Here is a 13,414-nt window from a genome sequence, read left to right as displayed (position 1 = left end):
CATCACAATGTAACTATGTGTCACTACAGTGTAATGATGTTTCATCACAATGTAACTATGTGTCACTAAAGTGTAACTATGTTTCATCACAATGTAACTATGTGTCACTACAGTGTAACTATGTTTCATCACAATGTAACTATGTGTCACTACAGTGTAACTATGTTTCATCACAATGTAACTATGTGTCACTACAGTGTAACAATGTTTCATCACAATGTAACTATGTGTCACTACAGTGTAACTATGTTGGATTGTCAGGTGGCAAGTCTCGGTAGCAGCAGTGAGAGTGCAGGAACGCTTGCAAGCAGCAACACCACCATCCTCGTGCACGATGTTGTCACCGATATGGCCACACAGACGTCGCTGTCAGAGCATGCACGTCATGTGACAGCAATGGAGCTGACAGTGCCACAGGATCCCAAGTTGAATTCTTTCAGACGGACTTTTGGAGAGAATGTTGAGCCAAATGGTGATCTATCTAGTCGATTTATCAGTACATTCTATATACCACCATTGAGCAAAACAACACCCTCGTCAATCATCAAACAAGAGTCAGAAACCAAAGTTTGTGGACAAAGCTTAGTTCTGGGGAAAACAAGAGTTTCTGTCATTGTGCCAAACACGTCTCAAAAAAGCACTGAAATTCAAAATAATAGTCAAGAGCAGAAGTCCCAAGTGAAGACAGTACACACAACCAAGGAGGTCAGTGTGTCTCCATTCTATCAGATCAGAGCCCCACTAGCCAAACCTGAGCAGTTCGAGAGTGATGAAGACCTCCGGGGGAGTTACCTCCCTTCTCATTGGGAGTCCCCCCACTCAGCAGCTCGACAAGGTGGTGGCATAAGGCATGTGTTAGAGGTGTCGCAGCAGGAGAGTGCGAGACACACGTCTGCTGTGTCTGTGTTGAACCTGAGTGTGGCCGACAGCGGTGAGTTCGGGTCCCGGATTTCGCTGGTGGAGGATGACAGTGACTACTCATGCTCCTCCGTAGCAGAGAGTACAGCCAGCTGCAGCTCTGGGGAGATTCTCGACTACAGGAAGTTGGTCCGCCTCATCAACCAGCCCGTCTCATACAGGGTCAGTCTCAGTAACCTAACATGTAGAGACATTGTATGTCAACCAGCCCGTCTCATACAGGGTCAGTCTCCATAACCTAACATGTAGACATTGTCTGTCAACCACCCCGTCTCATACAGGGTCAATCTCAGTAACCTAACATATAGAGACATTGTCTGTCAACCAGCCCATCTCATACAAGGTCAATCTCAGTAACCTAACATGTAGAGACATTGTGTGTCAACCACCCCATCTCATACAGGGTCAGTCTCAGTAAACTAAAATCTTAGACATTGTCTGTCAACCACCCCGTCTCATACAGGGTCAGTCTGAGTAACCTAACATGTAGACATTGTCTGTCAACCAGCCCATCTCAAACAGGGTCAGTCTCCATAACCTAACATCTAGAGACATTGTATGTCAACCAGCCTGTCTCATACAGGGTCAGTCTCAGTAACCTAACATGTAGACATTGTCTGTCAACCAGCCCATCTCATACAGGGTCAGTCTCCATAACCTAACATGTAGAGACATTGTCTGTCAACCAGCCCGTCTCATACAGGGTCAGTCTCAGTAACCTAAAATGTAGACATTGTCTGTCATCCACCCCGTCTCATACAGGGTCAATCTCAGTAACCTAACATATAGAGACATTGTCTGTCAACCAGCCCATCTCATACAAGGTCAATCTCAGTAACCTAACATGTAGAGACATTGTGTGTCAACCACCCCGTCTCATACAGGGTCAGTCTCAGTAACCTAAAATGTAGAGACATTGTCTGTCAACCAGCCCATCTCATACAGGGTCAGTCTCAGTAAACTAAAATCTTAGACATTGTCTGTCAACCACCCCGTCTCATACAGGGTCAGTCTGAGTAACCTAACATGTAGACATTGTCTGTCAACCAGCCCATCTCAAACAGGGTCAGTCTCCATAACCTAACATCTAGAGACATTGTATGTCAACCAGCCTGTCTCATACAGGGTCAGTCTCAGTAACCTAACATGTAGACATTGTCTGTCAACCAGCCCATCTCATACAGGGTCAGTCTCCATAACCTAACATGTAGAGACATTGTCTGTCAACCAGCCCGTCTCATACAGGGTCAGTCTCCATAACCTAACATGTAGAGACATTGTATGTCAACCAGACCGTCTCATACAGGGTCAGTCTCAGTAACCTAACATGTAGACATTGTCTGTCAACCAGCCCATCTCAAACAGGGTCAGTCTCCATAACCTAACATGTAGAGATATTGTATGTCAACCAGCCCGTCTCATACAGGGTCAATCTCCATAACCTAACATGTAGAGACATTGTATGTCAACCAGCCCGTCTCATACAGGGTCAGTCTCAGTAACCTAACATGTAGACATTGTCTGTCAACCAGCCCATCTCAAACAGGGTCAGTCTCCATAACCTAACATGTAGAGACATTGTATGTCAACAAGCCCGTCTCATACAGGGTCAGTCTCAGTAACCTAACATGTAGACATTGTCTGTCAACCAGCCCATCTCAAACAGGGTCAGTCTCCATAACCTAACATGTAGAGATATTGTATGTCAACCAGCCCGTCTCATACAGGGTCAGTCTCAGTAACCTAACATGTAGACATTGTCTGTCAACCAGCTGTGGGTTTTATTCAAATACAGTTAGGATGTCATCACATTTTGGAACGCAAGACATGAGGATACTAAGATGAACATACTGTTTGAGTGTCTCTACCAGTGTCCTTTTTGTTGAAGATTTTGCATTTGATGTCAACACCTATTTTTATGTATTTATGTTTTGTCCAAAGAAATGATTACAATCATTATGACTGACCTCCTTTTGCTTTGTTTTCATCTATCAGTGTTATGTATTCATTGTAGTATTTGTTTTATTTGGCAGGGTCGTCATCGAAGTTTTACTCGCTACCGACCCAAGAAACACATACGGGACTGGCCGAGTCTGATGAGAAAGAAGGTGTGTTAGATTAGCTGCCGGTGTGTTTGTCTATTCGGTTTTCAAATAATGAAAAACAAGCCAGCAGGAGATTCGTTATTCTAAGGTCATGTATTAAACAATGAGAGTACTGTGGTCAAATACACTAAAACTCATGTAACAATGTTCCTTCTGTTCTGTACCACTGTTCTATGCGTTCTCTACCATTGTTCTATGCGTTCTCTACCATTGTTCCTTGTGTTGTCTACCACAGTTCCTTCTGTCCCCTACCATTGTTCCATGTGTCTTCTACCAATGTTCCTTGTTGTTAGAGAATCCAGGAGGAGACACGCCTGCTCCAGCACTCGCTACAGAAGTACAAGGCGGAGCTGCAGGTGATGGAGACCTCCTGTCTGCTGCAGTACCAGCTGGCTTACGAGGACCTGGCAGAGGATGAGAGGTGGGTGTTTCTGTGGCATGTGTGGGGAGAGGTAGGTGTGTCTGTTGCGGGGGTGGGGAGAGGAGGGTGTGTCTGGCAGGGGTGGGGAGAGGAGCGTGTGTCTAGCAGGGGTGTGGAGAGGTAGGTGTGTCTGTTGCTGGGGTGGGGAGAGGAGGGTGTGTCTGGCAGGGGTGGGGAGAGGAGCGTATGTCTGGCAGGGGTGTGAAGAGGTGGGTGTTTCTGTTGTTGAGGTGGGGAGGGATGGGGTGTATACATGCTAGTGTGGGGTTGCATTGGGGAAAGGATTTGTCTGTTGAATGACATTACACATTGTGTACTGTTGTCAGTGTTGTTAATGTTGCGGTGTGCGCTGTTGCAGGGAGGAGGTGGAGGAGCTGCAGCTGCTGTGGCGGGAACTGAGGGAGCAGATCTACAACATGGAGCAGCTGCTGTCACACAGAATGAAGGCCGTCACCAAGGGCAATGACTTCTTCACCTTTCTTTCAACACTTAATGTCATCCAGAGCGTAAGTCAAACAAATGAATAAGATTAACTTTTAGAACATGTTTGAAGCATAAATGTGCAAACTGTTACTTCATTCTGTCCTATCCCCTATCTTTCCTTGGTATCCCCGATTCACATGGTTGTCCTTGGTGTCCCTGATTGACATGGTTGTCCTTGGTGTCCCTGATTCACATGGTTGTCCTGGGTGTCCCTGATTGACATGGTTGTCCTGGGTGTCCCTGATTGACATGGTTGTCCTTGGTGTCCCTGAATGACATGGTTGTCCTTGGTGTCCCTGATTGACATGGTTGTCCTTGGTGTCCCTGATTGACATGGTTGTCCTGGGTGTCACTGATTGACATGGTTGTCCTTGGTGTCCCTGATTCACATGGTTGTCCTTGGTGTCCCTGATTCACATGGTTGTCCTTGGTGTCCCTGAATGACATGGTTGCCCTAGTTGTCCCTGAATGACATGGTTGTCCTTGGTGTCCCTGATTGACATGGTTGTCCTTGGTGTCCCTAAATGACATGGTTGTCCTTGGTGTCCCTGATTGACATGGTTGTCCTTGGTGTCCCTGATTGACATGGTTGTCCTTGGTGTCCCTAAATGACATGGTTGTCCTGGGTGTCCCTGATTGACATGGTTGTCCTTGGTGTCCCTGAATGACATGGTTGTCCTTGGTGTCCCTGATTGACATGGTTGTCCTTGGTGTCCCTGATTCACATGGTTGTCCTTGGTGTCCCTGAATGACATGGTTGTCCTTGGTGTCCCTGAATGACATGGTTGTCCTTGGTGTCCCTGATTCACATGGTTGTCCTTGGTGTCCCTAAATGACATGGTTGTCCTGGGTGTCCCTGATTCACATGGTTGTCCTTGGTGTCCCTGATTGACATGGTTGTCCTTGGTGTCCCTAAATGACATGGTTGTCCTTGGTGTCCCTGATTGACATGGTTGTCCTTGGTGTCCCTGAATGACATGGTTGTCCTTGGTGTCCCTGATTGACATGGTTGTCCTTGGTGTCCCTGATTCACATGGTTGTCCTTGGTGTCCCTGAATGACATGGTTGTCCTTGGTGTCCCTGAATGACATGGTTGTCCTTGGTGTCCCTGATTGACATGGTTGTCCTTGGTGTCCCTAAATGACATGGTTGTCCTGGGTGTCCCTGATTGACATGGTTGTCCTTGGTGTCCCTGAATAACATGATTGTCCTTGGTGTCCCTGATTGACATGGTTGTCCTTGGTGTCCCTGATTGACATGGTTGTCCTTGGTGTCCCTGAATGACATGGTTCTCCTTGGTGTCCCTGATTGACATGGTTGTCCTTGGTGTCCCTGATTCACATGGTTGTCCTTGGTGTCACTGAATGACATGGTTGTCCTTGGTGTCCCTGATTGACATGGTTGTCCTTGGTGTCCCTGATTGACATGGTTGTCCTGGGTGTCCCTGATTCACATGGTTGTCCTTGGTGTCCCTGAATGACATGGTTGTCCTTGGTGTCCCTGATTGACATGGTTGTCCTTGGTGTCCCTGATTGACATGGTTGTCCTTGGTGTCACTGATTGACATGGTTGTCCTTGGTGTCCCTGATTGACATGGTTGTCCTTGGTGTCCCTGATTGACATGGTTGTCCTGGGTGTCCCTGATTCACATGGTTGTCCTGGGTGTCCCTGATTGACATGGTTGTCCTTGGTGTCCCTGAATGACATGGTTGTCCTTGGTGTCCCTGATTGACATGGTTGTCCTTGGTGTCCCTGAATGACATGGTTGTCCTGGGTGTCACTGATTGACATGGTTGTCCTTGGTGTCCCTGATTCACATGGTTGTCCTTGGTGTCCCTGATTCACATGGTTGTCCTTGGTGTCCCTGAATGACATGGTTGTCCTAGTTGTCCCTGAATGACATGGTTGTCCTTGGTGTCCCTGATTGACATGGTTGTCCTTGGTGTCCCTAAATGACATGGTTGTCCTTGGTGTCCCTGATTGACATGGTTGTCCTTGGTGTCCCTGAATGACATGGTTGTCCTTGGTGTCCCTGATTGACATGGTTGTCCTTGGTGTCCCTGAATGACATGGTCGTCCTTGGTGTCCCTGAATGACATGGTTGTCCTTGGTGTCCCTGATTGACATGGTTGTCCTTGGTGTCCCTGATTGACATGGTTGTCCTTGGTTTTCTCTGACCTAACTGTTTCTGTTGCAGATGACAGAGTTGCTGAAGGAGCAGATGTATCAACAGACAGTGAGCTCGAGTCTTGAGCAGGAACAGGAAGCGGAGGAGGAGGAGATGAGGGAGGAGGGGGAATCCCAGACATCCTTCACCCACAGCTCCCCCTTCCTGCCACCCTCACCCATGCACGGGTATCCATCTGTGTTTGGTTTACCGGGCAGTGGGCCCCCCGAGTACACCCCACAGCACAGCCTGGTTGAGGTGGGTGACGACATAATGCACCGACACATAGGCCTCACTTACTGCCAATTTGAAGAATATTTGGATCTAATCAAGACGTCTTAAAATATGTATTTATTGTGAATGTTTTCTGAAAACTATGTCATTGTGCTGCTTTTGTATCTTTTAAAAGAATGACCACACTGTATGTGTGTGTGTGTGTGGCTACATTTGCGTTGCTGTGTATTCCAGATGCGTCGGTCACTGATCGAGGAGATGCGGGAAGAGATGAATCGCAGCACACAGCAGCTTCAGCTGGACATGCAGGTCAGTTGTTCCTCCACACCCACACCCGCACCCGCACCCACACCCACTCCCACACCCACACCCACACCCACTCCCACACCCACACCCACACCCCCACCCACACCCACACCCACACCCACACCCACTCCCACACCCACTCCCGCACCCGCACCCGCACCCACTCCCGCACCCGCACCCGCACCCACTCCCGCACCCACTCCCACACCCACTCCCGCACCCGCACCCGCACCCGCACCCACACCCACACCCACTCCCACACCCACTCCCACACCCACTCCCACACCCACTCCCGCACCCGCACCCGCACCCACTCCCGTACCCGCACCCGCACCCACACCCGCACCCACTCCCGCACCCACTCCCACACCCGCACCCGCACCCGCACCCACACCCACACCCGCTCCCACACCCACTCCCACACCCACTCCCACACCCACACCCGCACCCACTCCCGCACCCACTCCCGCACCCGCACCCGCACCCACACCCGCACCCGCACCCACTCCCACACCCACTCCCACACCCACTCCCGCACCCGCACCCGCACCCACTCCCGCACCCGCACCCGCACCCGCACCCACACCCACACCCACACCCACTCCCACACCCACACCCACACCCACTCCCACTCCCACACCCACTCCCACACCCACACCCACACCCTCACCAATTCCCACACCCACACCCACACCCACACCCACACCAACCCCCACTCCAACTCCCACACCCACACCCACACCCACACCCACACCCAAACCCACACACACTCCCACACACACACCTACACCCACACCCACACCCACACCCACACCCACTCCCATACCCGCACCCACACCCCCTCCCACACCCACACCCACACCCACATACACTCCCGCACCCGCACCCACACCCGCACCCGCACCCGCACCCACTCCCACACCGACACCCACACCCACACCCCATCCCACACCCACACCCGCACCCGCACCCACTCCCACACACACACACACACCCGCACCCGCACCCGCACCCACTCCCACACCGACACCCACACCCACACCCCATCCCACACCCACACCCGCACCCGCACCCACTCCCACACACACACACACACACACACACACACCCACACCCACACACCAACCTCGGCCTCAACCCATGATAATGCCTACAAGCAGATTCAAGTCCTCATTTCAACTGTGATGCCACTGACATTGCTGCATCACTACGTTTTCCTTTTTCCTTTCTCTCACAATATGTTGATGAGTTCAACATAGATATTTGTCTCTCTAATGTACAAATGTGACTGTCTTTGTTGACATCTTAAACTGTTAAGTACATGTCCAGCTACCCTGAGCTGCAGTGATGTAGGTTTGACATCTGTTTGAGGGAGGTAGCTTTGGGTAACTTTTGGACATCAGCTTAAGAAATTACACAGAAAAATGTTGACACTTCCTCAAAGTTAAGATGACACTCCTAAACAAGTATATTCCGTTGACACGGAACTGTTTGAGGTATTCAGGGGAATTGGACTAAAAACTTGCCTTCTCATATTTCAGTCCAAGGACAATGAAATTCAGCGTCTGAACCTTGAACTTATGATGCAGACTTCATGGCCTTCTGTTAGGTCAAGGTCAACTCACAGTCTTCCACATCGCCGAAGCACGCGGCAGACAGACGTGTAGCACAAGGACCAGCTCCACGTAGTTGGCAGGGATGTATCCTCTCACTGTCATGCACAGAGAGCACAGACTGCAGGCAGAGAGAGCATAGACTGCACGCACAGAGAGCGTAGTGGAGTTGTGCTTCAGCGTGAAGTGTATGAACATCCAAGTCCTTCTGGAGGTGAATCCTGGCTTTTGAAAAGTGATGTCACAAATTGAACAAAAGAAAACAAATGACAGTGAAGTTGACAAGAAACAGGCAACAAGAGTGCACAACCCCCACACACACTGAATCTGCCAGTGCCTTTGTCAGGCTCCAGAACATTTCCACAAGGCCATTCTCACCACACAGCTGCTCCATTCTCACCACATGGCTGCTCCATTCTCACCACACAGCTGCTCCATTCTCACCACACAGCTGCTCCATTCTCACCACATGGCTGCTCCATTCTCACCACACGATGCTCCATTCTCACCACACAGCTGCTCCATTCTCACCACACAGCTGCTCCATTCTCACCACATGGCTGCTCCATTCTCACCGCACAGCTGTTCCATTCTCACCACACAGCTGCTCCATTCTCACCACACAGCTGCTCCGTTCTCACCACATAGCTGCTCCGTTCTCACCACACAGCTGTTCCATTCTCACTACGCAGCTGCTTGATGTCTCAACATTTGCTGGGATGACTGTCAAATGATGGTCACAGGACTACCTTCCTTCTGCTTCAGAACATTGACTAGAACAGCTAGAGGCATCAGTAACAAGCTCCTGCTTGCTTCCATTGTTTTCACAGAGAGATGACCGTATGACGTGTGGTTGGGGAGTCTGTTTACAAGTGATAGTAAGCAGCTGATGCTCTCCTAGTGTCTTCTCTCCCAGCAGTGTACATCCACAGTTTAGTCCAGGCACCCAAGGTATTTTGAATTGAAACAGCACAGATGAGATCTGTCATGTATTACAGTCAGGTGGGAAGATAGGTGGGACATTTTTACAACTATACGTGAAGAGGATCTAAATGAGATAGCAATGTATGTATCTTGTCCATGTGAGTCAACAATTGCCGTTATTACAAATCAAAAACAATCATCAGCTTCAGACGTTTTGTTCTCCCAATTCCCACATTCCTCAAACAAGAAGTATTTGTTTGTTTGGTGTTTAATGCCGCACTCAGCAATATTCCAGCTATATGACGGTGGTCTGTAAATAATCGAGTCTGGACCAGACAATCCAGTGATTGATATCATGAGCATCGATCCATGCAGATGGGATGCGATGACATGCATCAACCAAGTCAGTGAGCATGACCATCCGATCTCGCTAGTCGCCTCTTACGACAAGCATAGTTTACTTTTACGGCAAGCATGGGTTGCTGAAGACCTATTCTACCCCGGATCTACACGGGCCTACAGATCGTATCTGTAGATCCTACAGATCTAAGGATATAAGGAATACAGGTGGCTGACACACTGACACTTGGCCTGTTAGACAGGGAGGCTGTATCTGTCATCATCGTACACTTTGTGGTTCTAGGACAGAAGTTTGTTTATGGAATACTAGTACTCCTACCCAAGGAGCATGTCCATTTACCTTGTCAGAAAAATTAGTCCATATAAGGCAGGTTAAAGTCCACATAAGCAGTATGTGACTGGTATGTATTTGTGTTGCTGACTTTCACAGATATTAATAGATATCTACCAGCTTTGTATGCAGTCCATATAACCTAGATGAAGACAATGACAAAATACCAGGTGGCCAACTTCATCAACATGAAGGAGGTCTCTGTCATTTTGGTCACACAACCAGTTGAGCACAACTCCAGAAGAAGTCCTGTTTTAGAAAGAGACCCACACTTCATTATGGAGGTATTTGTGATGTTTTGATTCTATTCTGCCAGTGGGATAGAAAAGTTGTTAGATATCGACTTCACAGTTTCCTGGAAAACATTGTTACATATCAGCTGAGAGCCGAGGAAAATGTAGTAACTGAACTCATCAGAGGGGGGTGTTAACTGTTGTTGGCAGGATGTGTGTTCTGTCAGCAGGATGTGTGTTCTGTCAGCAGGATGTGTGTTCTGTCAGCAGGATGTGTGTTCTGTTGGCAGGATGTCTTGTCAGGAAGGATGTGTCTTTTGTCAACGTGTGTTCTGCCGGCTATCAGAAGGATGTGTCTAAAATGGCGTGTCAGCAAACCCACCACTCAGCCCCACCAGTATGTGTGTCCAGCATTGTCTCTGTTCATGTATCTTGTTATTTGTTCATTCCTTGACTCACCCAACTTCTGGTGGGTACGAACATAACATTGCCATTTCAACTGTTGATGTATATGCAAGTAAAATCAAACATTTTTATACAGATGAAAAAATTATTTTAATTATTATAACCATATTTATTTTTATCCCAAATCTGTTGATTCTGTTTAAGCTTTTAGTCAGTTTGTACCTTGTATGATGTGTAGCTGTAGAAAGCATGCTGTAGTGTCCATGCAGGGAGCTATGTGTAGCTGTTCATGTGTGGCTGGGAAGACAATGTCTAGCTGAAGCCTGAATCTCCAGGTGGCCACAGCACAAGCTGCTCCCAAATAACGTCATTCCACGGGTATAAACTACCACACTCACAGTAAACTACTGGGACAATATGGTGCTCATGCTACATACACTGAACAAAAGTTAGGGAACATAAATATGGGGGATATCTTTATGAAATTGTGAGCTCAGTCACAACAAATAAATATCACCTTAAATATTCATGATCCTAAACTGTTTTGTTCAGTAAAGATTATTGTTCTTGATAATTCATTTTGATAAATGATTATCTTTGTTGCAATGGTATGTTAGTTTTCTACTAGCCATTCCTTCTTCCTGTGGGAGAACAATCTCCAACGTTTCCCTCCAGTCTTTCCTCTGGGATCACTGCTGTTAACTAATCCTGAAACATCTCTGTGTTCCTCTCAGCGTCTACATATTCCATGTGATAGACGTACCGACATTTTAAAGGTTGCCAGAAATTGTTGAGTATTTTATACATTCTATTCAATATATATTGTGCTTATGTAAGAATGCATTAGGAAGGGAGAATATTTTAGATGTCCGTAGAAATAACAGTTGTAGGGGAGATCTGTGTAAGTGCTGTGAAATGAGATTTAACGTCGCGTTCAAGATCATTCCACAAATATAGTGACGGGCTTGTGTGGCCGCTTGTACTAGTACAGACTTATTCCAGTCTCAGTGTTCGCCCACTGAGATACCATGACGTGGTTTAACATGGATACCAAAATCAGACACAGTATACTTACTCCGAGGCGACCAGTCCATGTTTTATCCCCTTAATGCCGAGCACCAGGCAGGGAAACAACATGTACCATTTTTAATGTCTATTGGTATGACGCGCTGGGGATCAAACCACCAGCCCTGCGTACATGTGGCAGATGCTTTATCAACTCGACAGGGAGGTGGTTCTAAGTATGTATCCATTGTTTAGATGTCAGTTAGATGTCAACATGTTATGGAACAGCCTGTGCTTCACTGTTTACTGTGTTCACTGAGGTTTCTACATTGCTTAAAGGTAGAAACTCAGGATCAATGTTTTGATCACATGTCCGGTCACAAAGATTTATTTGTTTCGGTAATTGTTGTTTTAACCATACTACCTAAAGTAGTAAATATTCCAATGAGTTTATATTTCACAATTTGTGTTTAGTGTCTGCCATCTGCCAGAAATATAGTCCAATCTGACAATGTTATCCGATGTTTCCATGGTAACCATTCCTGACTTACTTTGGAGCTGGAAATCAAGATATTGCCAGCACAAAGATGACAGCATGAACCAAAGCATTGTCTGATAGTCAGTTTCTTAGAAGTTTATGGATGACAAAGTACACCAAAGTTTATGGATAATAACTTCTTTTCTACTTTACTACAGTCTTGCTTGACAACAGGTACAGATCTGTCACTATTACAGTATAAGGAGGAACGTGTTATTCATAAACTTTTGTTTACTTTGAACCAAAGCAGCACAATTGTAAGTGCTTATTAAAACTGCACATCAGTGTGTGAAGTAAAGGTTAACAAAGACCGACAGTTTATGTGAAATGATTTGATCATTGAAGTGTTATTGCAGGAGTTCTGTGTGCCGGCAAGGTTAGAAGGATGCCATGTATGGTCTAACTCTATCCATGTATCATTGCTTGGTGATGCAAGTATTACTGGTGATTGTTCCATTAAGTCTGAAATAAAAGTCATCTGTTTATGAATACTTGTATGTTGTTGGAGACCCCCAGATTTACTTCCTGCAGCCATGGTATGCTAATGGCGTAATGGGGGCATGTCGCCCTGTCATCTAAAGCACCCCATTTTGCTGTTCAGAGTTGCGTCCCTTGGGCACACCAGAAACCTATGATCGCATCACCATAGTGGAAAACTTCTGGGACCTGCATCACTTCGGGCTTTCCTCCCCCATTAAGCTGACACATTAAGCTGACACATTAAGCCGACACATTAAGCCGACACATTAGGCTGACACATTAAGCTGACACATTAAGCTGACACATTAAGCCGACACATTAAACCGACACATTCAGCTGACACCTGAGCTGCCACATTAAGCCGACACATTCAGCTGACACATTAAGCTGACATATTAAGCCGACACATTCAGCTGACACATTAAGCTGACACATTCAGCCGACACATTCAGCTGACACATTCAGCCGACACATTCAGTTGACACCTCAAGCCAACACATTAAGCCGACACATTAGGCTGACACATTCAGCTGACACCTCAGCTGTCACATTAAGCCGACACATTCAGCCGACACATTAAGCCGACACATTAGGCTGACACATTTAGCTGACACATTAAGCTGACACATTAAGCTGACACATAAAGCCGACACATTAGGCTGACACATTCAGCTGACACATTAAGCTGACACATTAAGCCGACACATTATGCCGACACATTCAGCCGACACATTCAGTTGACACATTCAGCCGACACATTCAGCTGACACATTCAGCCGACACATTCAGCAGACACATTAAGCCAACACATTAAGCCGACACATTAGGCTGACACATTCAGCTGACACATTCAGCCGACACATTCAGCTGACACATTCAGCCGACACATTC

The 13,414-nt window shown here is 47.2% G+C and overlaps 1 protein-coding gene across 3 annotated transcripts in view; it reads left to right on the top strand.

Moving 5' to 3' along the window:
- Window positions 1-12,510, top strand: part of LOC139464067 (protein ITPRID2-like) — an 80,298-nt gene extending 67,788 nt beyond the window's left edge. For all 3 annotated transcript variants that reach the window (XM_071245616.1, XM_071245618.1, XM_071245617.1), the window contains 7 exons: window positions 262-1,080; window positions 2,952-3,026; window positions 3,317-3,444; window positions 3,803-3,950; window positions 6,125-6,352; window positions 6,563-6,637; window positions 8,176-12,510. In XM_071245616.1, the coding sequence (XP_071101717.1) occupies window positions 262-1,080; window positions 2,952-3,026; window positions 3,317-3,444; window positions 3,803-3,950; window positions 6,125-6,352; window positions 6,563-6,637; window positions 8,176-8,301 (1,599 nt within the window). In that variant the 3' untranslated portion in view covers window positions 8,302-12,510. The remainder of the gene's footprint in view (window positions 1-261; window positions 1,081-2,951; window positions 3,027-3,316; window positions 3,445-3,802; window positions 3,951-6,124; window positions 6,353-6,562; window positions 6,638-8,175) is intronic.
- The last annotated feature ends 904 nt before the right edge of the window (window positions 12,511-13,414 follow it).

Source organism: Haliotis cracherodii, unplaced genomic scaffold (assembly GCF_022045235.1).
Source record: "Haliotis cracherodii isolate W230 unplaced genomic scaffold, xgHalCrac1.p SCAF_16, whole genome shotgun sequence".
Lineage (NCBI taxonomy): Eukaryota > Metazoa > Mollusca > Gastropoda > Lepetellida > Haliotidae > Haliotis > Haliotis cracherodii.
This window is presented reverse-complemented; position numbering and strand designations above follow the sequence as displayed.